Source organism: Dipodomys merriami, unplaced genomic scaffold (genome assembly GCF_024711535.1).
Source record: "Dipodomys merriami isolate MVZ:Mamm:240054 unplaced genomic scaffold, mDipMer1.0.p SCAF_384, whole genome shotgun sequence".
NCBI lineage: Eukaryota > Metazoa > Chordata > Mammalia > Rodentia > Heteromyidae > Dipodomys > Dipodomys merriami.
Genome location: NW_027205426.1, coordinates 389,788 through 410,082, shown reverse-complemented (window position 1 = coordinate 410,082; position 20,295 = coordinate 389,788). Strand labels below are relative to the sequence as shown.

Below are 20,295 nucleotides of genomic sequence, written 5' to 3'. Positions count from 1 at the left end.
TAGGTTAAGGATTTGGTCCTATGGTCTTTTGCCTTGAATATTTTTTTCTTTCTAAATTAAGTCCATATCTTGACTGCATTCTTTTTTTTTTTTTTTTTTTTTAATATTGACTACATTCTGACTATCAGAATTGTTAAAAAAAATGTTTTCAGAACTCCTCCCCTTGGCTCTAATTTAGTTTCATCCATTTCAGTACTTGTAGGGGAGATTATATCTAGTTCCCCAAGTCTTGAATACTGCTTTATTCCTTCCTTAGCATTCTTTGTATGTGTGGCCATGCCACCCTGACTGCAGGCTGGGAAGGAAGCAGTAGTTTTCCTCAGACTCCCAGTGTTACTGTTGGTGTGAGATTTCTCTTGAGGACGAGCAGAGTGGCCAGTATGGTATCTCAACGCATATATACCCAGTGCACAGAAACCTCAGGGCCACAAGAATCACAGCACTGCAGGAAGAATTAATTACCTGTTTGGAGAATCTGGTTTGTTTTTTGAAAATCCCTACCAGTATAGCGATGACACACCATCAAGAAAAATGTTAAAATTATGGGAAAAAGTATAAAATACTGAGAGAAAAAAGATAGAAGTAAAAGTGGAATCTCATTACTGGGAGCCATTTTCAAAGCCAGTTACAGAAAACACTGATCTGAAAGTTTCAACAGACTCAGGTACTGCTCCAAGAATGTATTTGACATAGTTTGATTGTGTAGATGCTTCTGGTTTTTAGCATTCTGTTCTGTAGCAGTGGCTAATGACAGGAAATGTCATGTGTGGATGGAGCTCACATTGTCTACTCTTAGCTCACTCTCTGTATACTTCCATAGGTACATGTATTGGACTGACTGGGGAGAAATCCCGAAAATTGAGCGAGCAGCTCTGGATGGTTCTGACAGAGTAGTATTGGTTAATACTTCTCTTGGTTGGCCCAACGGTTTAGCCTTGGATTATGATGAAGGCACAATATACTGGGGAGATGCCAAAACAGACAAAATTGAGGTTTGTTCCTTGCTTTTCATGTTAAAACCAATTTTACAATGGTTTCTGAGTTGATAGTAATTTAGGGCAGATATTCTTACCTTAACAGTGTTTTAGAGAAATATTATTCAACATTCATACTTGTGGAGATAAATGGGCTTCCTCCCACCTAACTAGGATTTCTGACTTACATTACATGGGAAGCTAACGTTGTTTCTGGTCTTAAGAACTTACAAGAGTGATTTTCCTCATTTTGGGTAAAGCTACTGCCAGAACCTCCTAGAGGAAGTTTCTAGGAGGATGTTGGTGGGCCATATATTAAATATTAATGGATACTACAGACAAGTTGCTCTACCATGTATCACAGGCTGGTTTTGAACTCTCAATTCTGTCTGAGCCCCCCTCAAAGCTGGGATTACAGACATGAGCCACCGCACTCAGCTGCAATTTTTAAATTTTTATTTTGTGCCATATAGTAGTTTGTAGAAGATATTTGCCAAGTGATAGAATTAAATTTGTGCAATCAAATAGAATTATAGTGAAAATAGTGGTAAGTATTTTATCACAGTGCTTTGGAAATGGAACATACTGTTGATATTGAGTGTGAAGTTTTAAATTCACAACTTTGAAGTAGGCTGTACTAGAGGTTTTATAGCTCACATCATACTGAATTATGATCTTATTTTTCCTCTGGGGGTTTCAAGAGCCCTCATGTAAGGAGTGGCTTTGAATAGCTCTTCAGAGAACCTTTGCACATACCTAATGCGTAGAAAATTTGGACTGTAGAGCTGTTATTTGAGAAAGGTAATTCTGAGGAGTGCCAGGGACTTTTGAGGGAACCATGAATTGAGCGCTCTTCCCTCCAGAGTGGAAACTTGGAATCGAAGTAGCCCGTTAGTATTCCACGAGGCCCACATACTGAAAATGGCCCCTCTGTCTTGCAGCTGGTTTCCATTACCAGCACATTTTGCCCTGTGACATTTCCTCCTGTTTTTGTTTCACCCAGATCCCCTCCTCTACACTTAGTCCAGGTTAGTGTTTGAATCTTGAACAGCAGGGGGTAGTGCTAACGAGACAGTGGTGTGATTCACTTCCAGACTGGCTGTTCAGTTGGGTGTGCCCAAGTACGACCCCCCACCTAATCCACACATACACACGCGCATACATGCACACACTCATGCACACACGCATGCAGTGCCTCGAGGAAGGCAGAGCCCTGGTGTCCTGGAAGACTGAGGAGTGGTGAGCCGCATCAGAAAGAAAGCTACGGTTGACTAGTTTGAAGACAAAGGCCTTGTTTCTTGCTGGGAGTTTTTCACTTCTGGAATTCATTCAGAATCACAAATAATTCAGGAGGGGTTCAGATAAAGGAATGACAATTTATGGAGTGACAGAGTTAAGTTATAAAGACAAAAGACATACTTGATTACATAATGTTTATTAACAGAGTTGCTTGTCTTGAGTACAGTACACTTGAGAATTAGTATCTGTTCTGGCTGCTTTCTTCTGTCACCTTGTATGTCCTCGTATGTACAGTGAGGTCATGGCTCCCTTGCCCGGTCTTTCCTTCTTCTCCAAGGTGCCTATTTGAGGCTGAGACCCAGGGCCTCACCTGTGGGGCTGCATTCTCACGTAAGCTTGCCTTGCAGATCCATCTCTCTTCCTCCAGGTTTCTGCACTTAACTGTTGTTCTTTGTCCTCTTTTGGCAGCTTGTTTGCTGTTAGTGGTAAAATTAGTTTCAGCAAGCTACACAAAGATGGCTTTATTCTTTCTACTGGAGATTCTGGAGACCTTTTACAAGTTGTGGTTCAATGGTTTTGTCGTTTTCACAAATAGTCTAGAAAACTGGGCAACTCGTACTTTTGTTTATCTGTGCAGGGATCTTCCCCTACTCCTTCCCTTTTCCTCTCTGTTTCTTTCCTGGGCTGTGATGCCCAGGCTCACTTCAACCTCCTGGACTCATGCGATCCCCTTGCCTCAGCCTCTTGAGGCTCCTGTGTGTGCCATCACACCAGTCTGGCACATTTGAGGAGGAAACCGTTAGCTCTCTCCACTAAGACTAGAAGTCATTATAGAAACTGTATTTACCACACCATCATTTTTTCTCAGTTTACTTGATAGTAGCTGATAATACTGAACTTGAAAACCTTGGGAAAGATAGGTTATCTCTTCCCCAGAGGCTTTTGGGCGAGTCTCCTGTTGTGTAGTGTGTAGCTGATGATCCCAGGCACTGATCTGATCTGAGACGAGCTCCCTGAGACGAGCTCTCTTCTAGTCCCTTCTCTTGAGAAAGCCTCCCGGCTTTGTCATGCCTAGGAACGAAGCAGCTCCATCTAAGAGTCTGTCAGGTCCTGGCTGTGATCCCTTCCTTGTCTTTTGGAGGACCTGAGACTTCATTCAGGATCAGGCTGCACCTGTTGAAGTTGCATTTGTTGTGGTAGGGCGTGGCAGCACGAGGGAGAGCTCAGACCTCAGTGTGCTTGTTCACTGGGGGCCTGTCTTAGGCCCTCCTTCCTGCTGCTCTTCACTCTTTCCAGTAGTCATGTGGCCAGGGAGAAGGAATGGGGAACCCCTGGTTTCTAGATCTGACATGTTTTTAATGGAATTATAGAACAAACACATTTCCCTCTGATTTATCTCAACCTCTGGAAATTGGAATGGGACATCGGTCATTGCTGTGATACCATACTAAAGGACTACCACAGTGGCTGCTGCTTCAGTAACAACGTGTGTGTGTGGTGGGGGGGGGGGCTGTGCCTGCTTCCTCTGCTTGTCAGCTGATAGCGGCCACTTGCCTGTAGGTGGTGTTTAAAAGGTACTTGCTGGTACCTGTCAGGTTTCTTATTACGCTGGAATGATTTCATCCCTTTATGAACGGACTTTCTGGTTCACCCGTCTGCACTGTGTTCCCACACCTCCTGACTTCTGCCGTGTTCTTCTAGGGCTTCCTGTATTAGCGGAGAAAGAGCTATTGGTTTGCTTGGTTGGCTGGTGTTCTGCTATTTGACTTCCAGTTCTTTGCTGATTATTTTTGGAGATGGACTCTTTTGGACTTTTCTGTCCAGGCTGGTTTTGAACCTCTGTTCCTGGATCTGATCTCAGGCTCCTAAGTAGTTAAGATTACAGTACAGGTGCAAGCCACTGGCACCTGGCTTTGTGCTTTTTGTTTTTTTAATCCTTCTTTTGCTGGTCCTGGGACTTGAACTCAGGGCTTGGGTACTGCCCCTAAGCTTTTGTTCTCAAGGCTAACATTCTACCACTTGAACTGAAGCACCATTTCCAACTTTTTAATGGGTAATTGTAGATAAAAGTCGCACAGACTTTCCTGCTTGGGCTGGCTTTTCTCAGTTTTGACCTCCCCAGTAGCTAGGCTTGTAGGCATGAGCCATGGCACCCGGCCCTGGCTTTGTTTTTGAGAAGCCTTGAATGTGGAAGGTAGCTCAGGCTGGCCTCTCTCTGGCCTCTGCCTTGCAAGTGGTAGGATTATATGAGGATGTCACCTTGCTTGGTTAGCTTGTGTTTTCTTTTCTTTTCTTTTCTTTTCTTTTTTTTTTTTTTTTGGTTGGTCGTGGAGCCTGAACTCTGGGTCTGGGCGCCTTCTGGCCTTTTCTGCTTATGTGGTGCTGAGGAATCGAATCCAGGGCCTCATGCATGCAAGGCAAGCGCTCTACCCCTGAGCCATCTTTCCAGTCCCAGCTTGTGTTTTCTTGAGGGTACCTTTCCACTTTTTAACTGAATAAAAAAAATTAAGCTTTGTATTGAAATAATGACAGTATCATATCTAAATTTTCCTCACAGTTCATTCTTCAATTATTCTTTTTTTACCTAAGCTTCTCTTCTGAGGTTCTGATGACAGTGTGACAATACCTGGTAGTTAATAGGTTTAAAAAAGAGAGATTTTTCTTGTCTAAGAGTATCTGGATTTGTTTGAAATCTTAGTATGAATTTCCTTACTTTAGAGGATACAATAGCTATATGTGGTTTTGTCAATTCTAATTATTTCTGGCATAACTTTTTTGGGCAGCAGAAATGGAGACTATTAACATGTTTAGTAGCCAAGGAATTTTGAATAAAGAGGGTATTATTGTCTAGGATGTGTGCTGAAAACTTGGCATTTGGTGAATGTTCTGTTTTATATTCTAAGCCTGAAATTGCAGGGCTATGTTTTCCTCTGATGACAACTTTTTTTTTTTTTTTTTTACCAACACCCTACCTAATAAGGAATCCCCCCCCCCCCCAAGGATTATTTATTTTTAAAGGAATTTCTTTGCTTGGCATCTTTAACCTGTATATTGTGAAAGTCTGTCAAAACTCATAAGGGCCTATTTGTGATGTTTTTTTCCTGCTGTTGGTTTCTAAGATTAATCCTGTGTTAAGAAATTGTAATAATATAATTACCTATTGTTGAGATAAAACTCTCATGCTTATATGGCAAGTATCAGCAGGTACTTCCTTTTGAATCTTTGCCAGTTTATGTAATATTTAGTGTTCCTTTAGACTGATACTTTTTGTCTGAGAAACCTTCAAGAATGGTTTCTGCTGCTGTACCATGCTCTACGCATACATTTTCCCTACACCTTCATGAGACTTGATCATGGAAGAATGACCAGTAAACTCCATCCAGTAGGTCCTCAGCTGAACAGACAGCACCTGGATTTTGAATCTCTGTCCACTGAGTTGTACCTGCGGTTTTGTCCTTCTGTATCCTTTTTACATCACCTCATGATAATGAATTTGCAAAATCTGCTCATTGATTGTGAGTGCCCACTGATGAAGTCCTAGCACCATTACCTGACAGAGTTGCCATAACCCATAGCCACCCATGCCACTGTCATCCAGTCATGTGCTGTTGTCTCCTTATCTGCCTGCCTCGCTCCGTTTCTGGAGTCTGTAATAAGAGAGGCTTACTTGATGATAGGTGTACTGACGCTATCCTGAATTGCCACAACAACCCCTAGAGCCATACCAAACAAGGGCTTCCTCCCAGTAAGGCGCCAGCGTAGTTTTACCTATAGAATTAGCATAATCTGATGCAAGTTGGTACTTAGAAAGCACATGAGTGACCAAGTTTGAACTTGCCCTTGGACTTTTTTTTTTTTTTTTTAATATTTTGGTGCTGAGGTTTGAACTCAGGGCCTTGTGCTTGCTTGGCTTGCTCATGGCTGGTCCTGTAATACTTGAGCCATACCTCCCTCCTGCTTTTCTCTTGGACTTCCTGCCTGGGCTAACTTTGAACTGCAGTCCTCTGATCTCAGCTTCCCCAGTAGCTAGAATTATAGATATAAATATAAAACCACCTAATGTGTGTGTAGATAGTTCTAGTTCAATCAGATTATTCCAATTCATACATTCCTTTGGGGTTTTATATTCCTGCAGGACAAGAGCTTTGGTTTTCATGTCCTGCCTTTTTTAATGGTACTAGAGATTGAACACAGGCAAGTTCAAGGCACTTTTCCACTTGAGCCACATTGCTGGCCTGCTTTTCTTTAGTGTTCCCCCTTGCCCATAGTGTCTTGCTATATCACTTCTTACATATCTCCAGTGAGGAAGTACTGGCTCCTCACCGATCTGTCTGACCAGTTGCTCAGGACGTTCACCTCTTCCAGGGGTTCTTTTCCTTGCGGTCGTTTCCTTGTTGCAGTGTTTTGAGCCTGGCTTGCAGAGCCTCTTAGGTTGGTCTCAGTGTCCTTTTCACATGCATTGTTGAGCATTGTAGTAAAAACTATCTAGTGGGGCTGGGAAGGTGGCTCAGTGGTAGAGTGCTTGCCTTGCACACATGAGGTCCTGGGTTCCTCAGTGCCGCATAAGCAGAAAAAGCTGAAAGTGGTGCTGTGGCTCAAGTAGAGCGCTAGCCTTGTGCTGAGGAGCTGAGGGACAGCAACCAGACCCAGAGTTCAGGCCCCACGACTGACAAAACAACAACAACAACAAAAACTAGTGCAAACGATGTCATCTTGCTATTTCTAAGTGTGCAGCGTAGTCGTGTGACTGTGGGCACAGTTTTGTGTAGCAGGTCTCTTGTCAGATCTCTGCCACTTTATTGGGGTACATGACTGAAACTAGCCTTTAAATAACTGCTTTCCTTTTCTTTTCCTCTCCCTCCAGCTTCTGCCAACTGTCATTCTAGTAATCTGTCTGGTACTGGGATAGAATGTGATGTGGTCAATTTGTTGCTTGTCGTGGGGTATTTTCTTTTCATAAAATTCAAGTAGAATAGTATTCCATTGTGTATACATTCACTACATTTTGTGTAATCTATTCATCTGTTGCTGTCTCGTTGGCTTTTGTGAACTATGCAACCACAAATGAGCAAATATCTCTTCAGGATCTGGTTTTCGATTCCTTTGGATATATACTAGAAGGGGGACTGCCCGGACATGGAGCAATTCTATTTTTAAACCTTTGAGTACCTCTGTCATTGTAAAAGCACTTTGTGGAACAGTGGTGTATTCCAACCAAAGAGCTTTGGTTCTTTTTAATGAGGAATATTTTAAAAATCTAGTCTGGGGCATCCGGTGTCCTCATCAACATGGGAGTAATCTTCCTTTTGATACTTACATGTGAGCGTTAAATTTTTCCTACTTGGATTACAAACAGAATTTCTTGTAGGCATGCTTGAAAAATGAGGGGCACTGTTTGCTTGTTGGCTTAATATTTTCTCTTGTGGGGCTCTCAGAAGTGTCTCGTGGAGCATATGATAATTGTTACTCAGTGTTGATCATAATGAGGCCTTTATCTGGAAGTCAGGGCTTTATTGTATTCCTCAGGCTTCCTGAGAAATTTGGGTTTTAGAAAGACTTGGTTTGGGGAGTGACTCTTGCTCAGCTTTATTTGTCTGCAAATGAGGATGATTGTAAAAGTCTATGCTAAGCAGAGCTCCTTGGGAAAATATTATAAAATTACTTAGTGTAAATATACTTTTGTGCTCTTTTTTTGTTTGTTTGTTTTTTTGTCAGTCGTGGGGCGGCTTGGGCACTTTCCCTGTACTCTTCAGCTCAAGGCAAGTGCTCTACCGCTTGAGCCACAGTGACACTTTTCTTTTCTTTTTTTTATGTCGGTCGTGGGGCTTGAACTCTGGGCCTGGGCACTGTCCCTCAGCTCTTCAGCTCAAGGCTAACGCTCTATTTTGTGTTCTTCTTCTTTTTTCTTTTTATTGTGAAAATACCGTACAGAAGGGTTACAATTACATGGGCAAGATAATGAGTACATTTCTTATCAAACATTGTTGCCTCCTCCTTTGTTTCCCCTTCCCTTCCCTTCCCATCACCCATCCCCCCCACCCCACCCCCCTTTTGTGTTCTTTTCATGTTGAAAACTTCTTGGGTACTTGGACCTACTTGTCTGGAGCTAGGTTACAAAGCTGTTAATCTAACACTACACCTCCAGAGCAGGGAGACCTTCCTGCCTGCCTCCCCTCTGCGTGCTCGGCATTGCTTGTTGCTTCCATGGGCTTTAGCAGGATTGAAATGCTGTTTGCCCAGATAAATGTTTGTATGCTTGAACCTCAGGGTCTAAGTGCTGTCCCCGAGCTTTTGTGTTCAAGGCTAATACTGTTCCACTTGAGCCACAATTCTACTTCCAACTTTTTTTGGTGGTTCATTGGAGGTAAGTGTCTCATGGACTTTGCTGCCTGGGCTGGCTTTGAACCGTGATCCTCAGATCTTAGCCTCCTCTGTAGCTAGGGTTGCAAGTGTAAACCACTGACACCCAGCTTGGGTTTTATTTATCTTTTGGCCTTTCTTTCCTTTAATTTTTCTCTCTGAAAATAATACTCAGCTGATCTGTGTAGCATTGTGTACATACATAAACTTAAAGCCCATTCCAAAAGCTGTACTTAGGGCTGATAATGGAGCTCAGTAGAGTGTGCTTGTCTAGTTGAGCAAGGCCCTGACTCCCTCCGTGGTCACACACACACACACGCACACACACACACACACGCACACACACACACACACTCACACACACTCACACACACACACACACTCACACACACACACACACGCAAAAGACTTTCATGTTCACCAGGCTTCTTGGGTTTTATTATTATTATTATTTTTTTTTTTTTTTGTCGGTCGTGGGGCTTGAACTCTGGGCCTGGGCGCTGTCCCTTAGCTCTTCAGCTCAAGGCGAGCACTCTACCACTTGAGCTACAGCGCCACTTCCGGTTTTCTGGTGGTTTTATTGGAGATAGGAGTCTCACGGTCTCTCCTGCCCGGGCTGGCTTTGAACCGTGATCCTCAGATCTCAGCCTCCTGAGTAGCTAGGATTACAGGCGTGAGCCACCAGCGCCCTGCGGGTTTTATTATTTTTTTATTTTATTTTATTTTTTTGCCGGTCATGGGGCCTAAACTCTGGGCCTGGGCACTGTCCCTCAGCTCTTCAGCTCAAGGCTAGGACTCTACCCTTTGAGCCATAGCGCCACTTCCGGCTTTTTCTGTTTATGTGGTGCTGAGGAATTGAACCCAGGGCCTCATGCATGCAAGGCAAGCGCTCTACCATTGAGCTACCTTCCCAGCCCCTCCTTGGGTTTTATTTTTGTTGTTCTATTAAGATGGGGTCTTGCTGTGGTGCCTCAGCTCGCCTCATTCTTTTCAGTTCAGGTGACTTTCCTGCCTCAGCCGCACTTACTCTGTTTTTAAAAATACCATTTTTATGCACACACATAAATGTGCACATGCATACTTATAGCCATCTAGCTAGCTAGCTATAGCTAGGATTATAGGCTTGAGCCACTAGCACATGGCTTTTGGTGAAGGTTTAAATGCACCTTCTGGAATAGTGTAGCACTGCTACCCCAGCTCACTTCATGATTGGTGCTGGGATGTCTGTTGTCATCTGTTCCTTGAACGTGTCTTGTCAAGTGAAGTTGCATAGCAGCCATTTGGGTAGTAGACTGGCTGCATTCCAAGGTTTCATGGGTAATCCTGTCTTGACATTTAATGAGCTGATGAAACTGCTGTAATGTCTGTAGAAAGTATGCCATCACCTGGCCCTCATGCAGAGAGGGTGCTCCTCGCCTGTGTCTATTTCTCTCTGTAGCCCACATGCTCAGTGTGGTTTACAGTATCTGGTAATGCTTCCGAATAATAAACCAAGGCCACAATGTGGTTAGGACAGCTGAAACCGCTGGAGACTCTAGTTCAGATCTTGAGTGAGATTTTAGAAATGACAGAAGCTTAATTTCAGTTTAATTAAACCACTCTGAGGTAATACAGTGAGGCACTCTTAAGAGTTGCCAGATGTAATTAACATGTCGGTTTAGCTTTTAAAGCACAAGGGCAATATTTGGAATTGCCTGTATTTTTTTTTTCACTTGTTCTAGATTCAGAATGTACCGACAAGCTTTTGCTGTGTTTTATTTTAAACATAAGGAGTTTTATAAAGCTAGTAACCTGTCCAAAATAGTTGCTTATTGAACTTAAGATGATAACATCAAAGAATTGATTTATTGAGCAGTCTTTTCTTTTCTCTCCTCCTTTCTCTCTTTTTATCATTTGAGAGAGTTTCACTGTATATCTCAGGCTGGCCTAGAACTTGCTATGTAGACACAACTTGCTTTGAGCTCAAGATTTCCAACCACCATCTTCTGAGTGCTGGGATTACAGGTGTGCACCACCATGCCTGGCTTTGAGATCGTGTTTATCTGATAGTTTTTTGATAATGGTGGCTGCTTTAATCAAAATAAAAAAAAAATAAAAAGACTGCTAAGTGGAAAAGGTTCTTTAAAAAAAATCCAGTGGTTTTTGAGTTGAGTGTTTGTAGGAAAATGTTTCCTTATGTATAAGAAGGCAGAAATAAAACTCTCAGGATAAAATGAAATAGGTTGAAAAACAAGATATATGGTAAAGTTTTTAATATATTACAGTTTGAAAATAAGTTTGCAAACTTAAGGTGAAGATATTTTGAATTTTTTTGTTTTGTTTTTATGTCCAGTTGTGGGGCCTGAACTCTGGGCCTGGGCACTGTCCCTCAATTCTTCAGCTCAAGGCTAGCGCTCTACCACTTGAGCCACAGCTCCACTTCCGGCTTTTTTTCTTTTTGCTTATGTGGTGGCTGGGGAATCGAACCCAGGGCCTCATGCATGCAAGGCAAGCACTCTACCACTGAGCCACCATCCCAGCCCGATATTTTGAATTTTGACATAGTCAATTAATAGATTTACCAGGAACATTAGAGTTGAATCATAAGAGATCAGAGGAGAAGATGAAAAGTATAAGCTTATGTTGGATATTTGAGATTATTCTCAGTAAATAATCATGTTGTAATTTTCTGAAAGTGATAGGAAAACCTAAGATGACTGGGATTTGTTTTTAAATACATTTGGAGGCTAAGTACTTACTGTTTTCCTTCTTCAAATCTACACTTGAAGGTTATGAACACTGATGGCACTGGAAGACGAGTACTGGTGGAAGACAAAATTCCTCACATATTTGGGTTTACTTTGCTGGGCGACTATGTTTACTGGACTGACTGGCAGAGGCGTAGCATCGAAAGAGTGCACAAGCGGAGTGCAGAGCGGGAGACCATCATAGATCAGTTGCCTGACTTAATGGGGCTAAAGGCCACAAGCGTTCATCGGATCATTGGTAAGTCATTCCAAAACCTCTTCAAAATGGAACCTGAAAAGAGGCAAAGAGTAGTTTGTAAAGCACCAGTGAAATTGTTGATGTTTGAAGCAGTATAGAAATGTTTACTCTTTCCCTCCCTCCTTCCCTCCTTCCCTTCCTCCCTCCCTCCCTCCCTTCCTCCCTCCCTCCCTCCCTCCCTTAGTAGTGGGGACCTAGGTGCTGTCCTTGATCGTTTTTTGCTCAAGGCTAGTGTTCTACCACTTGAGCCACAATTTTACTTTCGGCTTTTTGGTGGGTTCATTGAAAATAAGAGTCTCATGGACTTTTTTGCCTGGGCTGGCTTTGAACCAAGATCTCGAGATCTCAGCTGCTAAGGGGTGTGAGCCACCAGGGTCTGCCTTTTAATTCTTTGATTGTTCTGTTTGAACAATTTGCGTTGTTACATACACAAACACAGGCCTTGCCACCCCTCATCCTGTTGGATGAGTGATACATCTTATTGTAAAGCTTCTTATGGGAATAAAGGAAAGTATTTTGCCATCCTTCCACTTCCTATGGATCTTGGTATTTGGTTAGAATTGAAACTCGATTAGAGCAAGATGAGTCCTTGTGAACCAAATGTGTGCTGATTTTTTTAAATTTCTTGATTTAATTTTTGTTACCTTTACTTGTACAAAGGGGTTTTGTTCAAGTGTGCATTGACTTAAAATTGGACTGTGTTGTGTCAGTGAACCTGTTCTGTGTGTTTCACAACAAATGTATCTTTTAGGTTCCAACCCTTGTGCTGAGGAAAACGGAGGGTGCAGCCATCTTTGTCTCTATAGACCTCAGGGACTTCGCTGTGCCTGCCCCATTGGTTTTGAACTCATCAGTGACATGAAGACCTGCATTGTCCCAGAGGCTTTTCTTTTGTTTTCGAGGAGAGCAGATATCAGACGAATTTCTTTGGAAACAAACAATAACAATGTGGCCATTCCACTCACTGGTGTCAAGGAAGCCTCTGCTTTGGATTTTGATGTGACAGACAATCGGATTTATTGGACTGATATATCACTCAAGGTAAGTAAGGGAATTTTGGAGTAATGACCTTAGGAACTAAAAGGGAGAGCTTCCGTGTGTGTGTGTGTGTGTGTGTGTGTGTGTGTGTGTGTGTGTGTGTGTGTGTGTGTGTGTGTGTGTGTGTGTGTGTGTGTGTGTGTGTGTGTGTGTGCGTGCGTGCGTGCGTGCGTGCGTGCGTGCGTGCGTGCGTGCGTGCGTGCGTGCGTGCGCGCGTGCGTGCGCGCGCACACATGCCTGTGCCAACTGTAGGGCTTGAACTCAGAGCCTTATGTACTTACTTGGCTTTTTCACTTAGAGCTGGCACTTTACCACTTGAGCCACACCTCCAGTTCTGGCTTTTTGCTGGTTAATTGGAGATAAGAATTTTATAGACTTGAGAACAACGAAGGAGGGGGTAGCAAGAAATGTACTCATTACCTTACTCATGTAACTGTTACCCCTCTGTACAATATCTTCACAATAAAAATAAAGCCAGGCACTGGTGGCTCACACCTGTAATCCTCCTAGGCAGGAGGCTGAGATCTGAGGATCACGGTTTCAGAGTCAGCCCACGCTGGCTTTCAGCGTGGGCTGGCTTTGAAACCACTCAGAAAACTGGAAGTGGTGCTTTGGTTCAAGTGGTAGAGCGCGTGCTTTGAGCTGAAGAGCTGAGGGACAGTGTTCAGGCCTAGAGTTCAAGCCCCATGACCGACAAAAATAAAAAATTTAAAAATTAAATAAAATAAAAAGAATCTCATAGACTTTCCTGCCTGGGCTGGCTTTGAACCTTGGTCCTCAGATCTCAGCTTGAGCCACCAATGCTGGGCTAAGGGAGAACTTCTTGAACTAGTGTGTTTTGTGTGTGTGTGTGTGTGTGTGCGCGCGTGTGTGTGCGTATACACGCGTGCATGCACATGCACAGTTTGATTCTGGGGTTTGAACTCTGTCTTTTGTTTTTCACTTTTGGTTTTTGTGGTGCTTAATTGGTGGTAAGAGTCTCATAGACTTTCCTCTCTGGGCTGGCTTCAAACTGTGATCCTCAGATCTCAGACTCCTGAGTAGCTAGGTTTACAGGCATGAGCCACCAGCGTCCAACTTTAGCTATGTTTTTATCAGGTAAATGTCTTAAAGATACTTGACTCCTGATTATTTAAAACACAAATTAGAAGCCTGAGGTAAAAACTGCAAATTATGGGTGAAAGCATCCCTTTGTTGTTTTCCTCTCTCTAGAATACATGTTGAGGTATGTATGGGGATACAGGGATGAAACTCCTTGGGCCTGGCAGCTGTATTCAGGACCTGTCACTTTCAAGAGTTCTGCCACTCCAGCCATGCCCCAGCGATCTTGCTTTTAGTTTGTTGTTTTGATGTGTCTCACACTCCAGCCTAGCCTGTTCTCAGATATCCTCTCACTTCTACCCCTGGTGAAAGTAGGCTCAGGTGTGACCTTTTTATTTTTATTTTTATTTTTATTTTTTTCATTCAAGAGAATAACATTTTTATTTTATTTTATTTTTATTGTAAAGATACTATACAGAGGGTTACAGTTACATGAGTGAGGTAATGAGTACACTTCCTCTTGAACATTGTTACCCCCTCCATTGTTTTCCCCCTACCATCCGCTCCCTCCCTCCCTTCCCCGAGGTTCTTTTTTTTTTTTTTGATTGTGATTAAGTGATTACATAATTTCCGGAAATTCACAGTATTGTGGAATAATGATGCTCATTTAAAGTCACAAGTTCATTCTAACTTTCCTGGAGCAAATTGTCTATCACAGTCTGTAATATATAATGGTGCTCACATGTTATATACCATATATGTGATCAGCAGCATGGGGATATTTAGTAGTGGTTCAACCAGATGAGTGGGAGTTCTTTGTTTCTTAAGTCCTGTTAGTTTTGACCCTTGACCTTTTTAGAGATAGGGTCTGACTTTTTGTGCAGCTTGGCCTTGAATTGCAGTCTTCCCAATCTCTGCCTCCTGAGTCACAGGGATTATAGGAGGTGCCACCATATCTCCCACCCAGTGGAGCAATTCTGATTCTTCAGCAGTTCCAACTTTTCTTTTTTTTTGGGGGGGGGGGTCCAGTTGTGGGGCCTGAACTCTGGGCCTGGGCGCTGTCCCTCAGCTCTTCAGCTCAAGGCTAGCACTCTACCACTTGAGTAACAGCGCCACTTCCGGCTTATTTTTCTTATGTGGTGCTAAGGAATCGAACCCAGGGCCTCGAGCATGCAAGGCAAGTGCTCTACCACTGAGCCACCTTCCCAGCCCAGTTCCAACTTTTCAAAGTGGCAGTGGACCCACATTTGCACTTATTAGAGATTGATACCAATGTTTTTTCTGCTCTTGAAAACTTTGCGTGTGAATTTTGTTGGTGTGTAAAGTTTTGCCACTAAACACTTGTCTCCAACATTAACCAGTGAGGCCGTTGTTCTGTGTTTTGTGCTTCTGCAGACCATCAGCAGGGCCTTTATGAATGGCAGTGCATTGGAACACGTGGTGGAGTTCGGCTTGGACTACCCAGAAGGCATGGCGGTGGACTGGCTGGGGAAGAACCTGTACTGGGCAGACACGGGGACCAATCGAATCGAGGTGTCCAAGTTGGACGGGCAGCACCGACAGGTTCTGGTGTGGAAAGACCTGGATAGCCCCAGAGCTCTGGCCTTGGACCCTGCAGAAGGGTGGGTGGCTTTCTTTGTGCATTTTGAGTGTCATCAACCTGCACTTGCTTGCGCAACGCCATGCTAGGCTCCAAATGGTTGTAGTAAACCCACAAAAACAGTGAATGCTCAGAAACAGCAGCAGTCTTTCCCACAGTGTCAGGTCCCAGCATCCAGAAAGAGTACATGAAAAATTCCAGAAAAAAAGAATTCATACAACTTAAATAGCTTTTATAAAAGCTTATTATTAGATTTTTTTTTTCAAATTTGCTACTCACTTTTGCCCTTAACTGGGTCAAGTTGATAAGTTAAACCATATCATAGGTAGGTATAGGAAGAAACAGAACAGGTAGAGTTACTGTCCTGGGTCTACTGGGGGTGGTAAAGGGAGATGGCTACACATTGCCCAAAGCTCCACTACTTATCAACTCAGTATTTATGTGTTGAGAATTGAGCCCAGGCCAGGGCCTTGCACAGAGAAGCTCCATTTTACAATATACATTAAGCCAAGCTGGGCTGTTAAGTTTATCATGATGGCACAGAAAGCAAATGGAGTTAGTTACATGACTTGTTTTTCAAGGCTGGGTGGGTGGTCCTTAGAGAAGTCAGCAGGTTTCAGACAGCAGTGAAGACATCTGAGCTATGAAGGAAAACTTTTAGGAGAAGTCAGCATTGTGAACATAGCAATACTGCTGCCTCTGTACTTAGAAAGGGTTCCATGAAGTTACCACAGTGACCCCATGATTAGCTACTTAGCCATCTAGTTGGAAGGCTATCAAAGACAGCTTCTCTGCTTTGACATTGTGGTGAGATTATGGTAGTATTTGCTCTGAGCATTAGTGGCCAGTCAGATAAATTTAGAAGTCCGGAGTTCTCACTGAGGGCTCCAGTACTCATTAGATAAATTTAGAAGCCCTTAGTTCTCACTAAGGATTCTAGTGTAACTTGCTGCTGGCAAGTGTAAAACTTCTCTCACAGTTGTTCTCTTTGCTCTTCTGTGTGCACATGCTTGTCAGCTGATAAGTGCAATGTAAGCAGAGTCTAGAATGGCTTTCATTTTCAGGAAAGCTTGTTCATACATTGCTGCCGTGCCAGCCATCAGTGGCCCAGTGGCACGTGAATGTCTGTCCGAGGTGTTTCTGGCTCTGTCTCTGAAACTAGCTCCTTACGAGCTGAGTTGAAAGGCATTCGGCTCAAGGACTAGGTTCAAGTCATGGAATTGGCTTTGAAACACAGGACAAATCCTTCCCATTTCTTTAGTACTTTAGCCTCCCCATCTCTACAATGCCAGGGTGTGGGGTTCCTCAGTTCTATATTTCACAGGGACCTGCTAGTAATGTTCATAGCCTTGCTGACCTAGCAGGGAGCTGACTCATTGTATTTGACCAGTGCAGTGCATTCCCATGGACGGTTCTTACTGGTGCACTGTGCGCCCGTGGACCGCTCTTACCCGTGCAGTGCATTCCCACGGACAGTTCTTACTGGTGCAGTGGCTCCCCTGGACCACTCTTACCCGTGTAGTGCGTTCCCACGGATGGTTCTTACTGGTGCACTGTGCTCCCATGGACTGCTCTTACCTGTGCAGTGCATTCCCATGGATGGTTCTTACTGGTGCAGTGGCTCCCATGGACCACTCTTACTGGTGCAGTGCATTCCCACAGATGGTTCTTACTGGTGCATTATGCTCCCTTGGACCACTTGTACTGGTGCAGTGCACTCTTACTAGTGCAGGGCATTCTTGCAGACACCTCTTAGTGTTGCAGTATGTTCCCATGGACTGTTTGGGCTTTGCTTCTTACATCAACCTCAGGCCATTGCTGCTTTTGCATGTGGTATGCTCTTGCAGCTTGTTTTGATTACACAAGTTGAAAGTAAGTCCAGTATTTTAGATATTTAAGTTGCTATGTTCAGATTTGTGCACCAGGACTTGATCCTTTGCTATTATCTTAAATAATAGTTTCATAAATGCTCATGCACAATAAAGAAATAATTGGTTTGTGTCCAGTTCCTAGGTTTGAATGGAACAAATTCATTAGAAAGGCTGAGAGCTAACTCATATCCTTTTCTAAGATGTGTGAAAATAGGTTTAGCTGAAAGTGACAAAATAATTGAAGAATTACAGCCCAATTTGTTTTCCCCATTTGCTTGGTTTACCATATGTATTTTTAGTTACTTTTCATGAGTGTGGGCCTATCGAAGTGGAATGCTTATGGAACGTTTCCATTGTTAATTCCTCAGATTTATGTACTGGACTGAATGGGGCGGAAAGCCTAAGATAGACAGAGCTGCCATGGATGGAGGTGAGCGAACCACCTTGGTTCCTAACGTGGGTCGAGCAAATGGTCTGACCATCGATTACGCCAAGAGACGGCTTTACTGGACAGACTTGGACACCAACTTAATAGAGTCTTCAAATATGCTAGGTAAGCTCTGCTGCTCTGCTCACAGTGCATGCTCTTCATACAGAAGTCATGGCTGCTATTCACCATGGAAAAGATTCCATGAGCGACACCTTCCCTTTTCTCAGAGTGTACCCTTATTATTACTAACAACAGTCTAGTTACTTTAAGTCATGTCTATTTATTATGAAGAAAATCTCATCCTTGTTTGTAATACTGTGGTTCTGTAGGTATTTCTCTTTGTGGGAGGAGCAAATGCTGACATATAGGCCGATAAGAAGTGAAAATACAGCCTCAGATCATTCATGGGAGTTGGAAGCAGCAGAGTGATTTCTAGTGGGAAGTGCAGGAATAGTTTCCTAGGACTGGTCTGGTATTAGAATTGTTTTGAAATGAATTGTTCTATTTTAAATCAGTTGCAGATGTAATGCTTTCTGTTAAGACACTGTGTCTTCACACATTTCACCCCCTGCTTCTCTACTGACTTTGAAATTAGGACTCAATCGGGAAGTGATAGCAGATGACTTGCCTCATCCTTTTGGCTTAACTCAGTACCAAGATTATATCTACTGGACGGACTGGAGCCGGCGCAGCATTGAGCGTGCCAATAAAACGAGTGGCCAAAACCGCACCATCATTCAGGGCCATTTGGACTATGTGATGGACATCCTCGTCTTCCACTCCTCTCGGCAGGCAGGCTGGAATGAGTGTGCCTCCAGCAACGGGCACTGCTCCCACCTCTGCCTGGCTGTGCCCGTTGGGGGGTTCGTCTGTGGGTGCCCTGCCCACTACTCCCTGAATGCTGACAACAGGACTTGTAGCGGTGAGCTGCATGTCCCCTCTGCCCCCGCTAAGGTTACATGAGACGAAAAAGCCTCATTTTACATGCTACAGTCCAGGTTTTCCAGAGTGAAAAGTTGTGGAAGTCCAGTGCCGATTGTTTAAAAAGGAGAATATCTAAAAGGAGAGGACCAAAGGGAGAGATGCTCATTTTTGTCACTTACTTGATGATAACAACTTGATGCTACAGAAATTTAAATCTTTTACCTTAGGGCAAGCCAGACAGTGTCACAGAAAAGAATGACTGGTGTTTTTTGTTTTTTGTTTTTTTTTTTACATAATTCTTAGTCACAATGAAGGAAGGAAAGAGCAGCATAGATAGTACATTAAGGAAAATCCAAAACATAATCTCCTGTGTTTTGAAATGCACAGGCCAAGCCAGATAGAACAACTTATTTTGGTATGAGGCCAGACAGGGCACACAAAGGAGGATGTCTAACTCAGAACTAGACGGGGAAGTGGAGTACACATGCTGTAAACCCAGTGCGCATGTGCTAGTCTATGCCAGTTCTGTTAGCAGATCTGCCCATCTAGTGGCGAATCCAGATTTTGGAGCTGGGAAGGGTGGGTATACAATAGCTTTCAGGTCAAAGGTAGAAAATAATTTGCATTAAACATAAACACTGTTAACAAGGCAGCAACATGGTTGCTGGGGAGATATGGGACATGACCAATGTTTACATGAGGGCCTGTGTCCTAGTGGAGAGACGAGACAAATTAGTAGATATGATTAAAAACAAATCTAGAGATGAGAATATTCAAGGCGGACATAGTAACATAGTGTGTTAATGTATTAAGGGAGTAGGGGGAAGGTGTGTCTTCTGAGGTGGCTCCCATGGGAGATGTTTCATCGGGAAGTTGCGTGGTTTGGCTAATGAAGAGTGGGCCATACTCCAGCCCATGCCCAGTGCACTTGGTACCTTGCTCAAGTGCACTGTGGTGCCTGCTGGGCTTGGCTTGGTCTTATAGCTCACTTCGTTCTTGCCCAAGAGCAGCACCTTCCTTTTAACACAGCTGCCTTCTAAAGATGACTGGACAGCTTCCTCCGCTGCACCCCTCCAGCCTCTGCAGGCCACGTCTTCGTTGGGAGAAGGCAATATGCAGATAGCTGCCAACATCATTTTGCAGCACCTGTGGGAGGGAGTGGTTTGAGACAGAGAGTGTAGATTCAGACATACTGTGTCAGGTTTAGCACTGACCGTAGATAAACTCTTACCTTCCTCAGAAATACTGAGCCATTTGTAGTTATTAATACCTTCAGTAGATTTGAAACAAGCATTTATTTGGAGCTACGTTTGTTTCCATCCATCCACCAATAGGTGATGCTGGTTCTGAGCTCAGTCATCCTCTTGCCTGGGACATCCTGGGACACTGTGCCTCAAGTCTTGCTTTTAATCTTAATATACATTAAAAAAAAAAAAAAGATTTTTACCCAGCTGTGGAGTCTCATTAAAGCTTCAAGCCTGACTTAGAAAAAATATCCAGTAAAATATATTGAGAGCCCACTATGTATTTAATTAATTGAACCCTAGACAGGAAAACTTGAGAACTAAAATTTCAGGGTCTTCTTATCTCACTGTATGTCTTAGTATGTATAAGTGGTGCCTATTATGTCAGAAACATACAAATTAGTCTTCTTTATTTTTAAAATTTTACTAAGAAAATAGTAGTCAAAATAAAATTCTTCAAGAAAATCGATAGAGGTTTCTAGCAAATCATTAGATTCTTTTTAAATGCTCCACTCTGGATTTCTAAGAATAACTTGAAGTCCCAAGCTTCTTGGTGCATGCCAGTGAGTTCCTTTAGGACGTGAGCCAA

The 20,295-nt window shown here is 43.2% G+C and overlaps 1 protein-coding gene and 1 non-coding gene across 3 annotated transcripts in view; one reads left to right on the top strand and one right to left on the bottom strand.

Annotated features, from left to right (window-relative positions):
* LOC138805063 (low-density lipoprotein receptor-related protein 6) overlaps positions 1 to 20,295 on the top strand; it is an 86,646-nt gene that overhangs the window by 28,124 nt on the left and 38,227 nt on the right. For both annotated transcript variants that reach the window (XM_069989619.1, XM_069989618.1), the window contains exons 7-12: positions 821 to 992; positions 11,342 to 11,558; positions 12,310 to 12,599; positions 15,033 to 15,259; positions 17,477 to 17,661; positions 18,134 to 18,460. In XM_069989619.1, the coding sequence (XP_069845720.1) occupies positions 821 to 992; positions 11,342 to 11,558; positions 12,310 to 12,599; positions 15,033 to 15,259; positions 17,477 to 17,661; positions 18,134 to 18,460 (1,418 nt within the window). The remainder of the gene's footprint in view (positions 1 to 820; positions 993 to 11,341; positions 11,559 to 12,309; positions 12,600 to 15,032; positions 15,260 to 17,476; positions 17,662 to 18,133; positions 18,461 to 20,295) is intronic.
* Positions 11,018 to 11,090, bottom strand: Trnaa-ugc (transfer RNA alanine (anticodon UGC)). Its single transcript has one exon. It is a non-coding gene; the product is annotated as a tRNA-Ala (tRNA).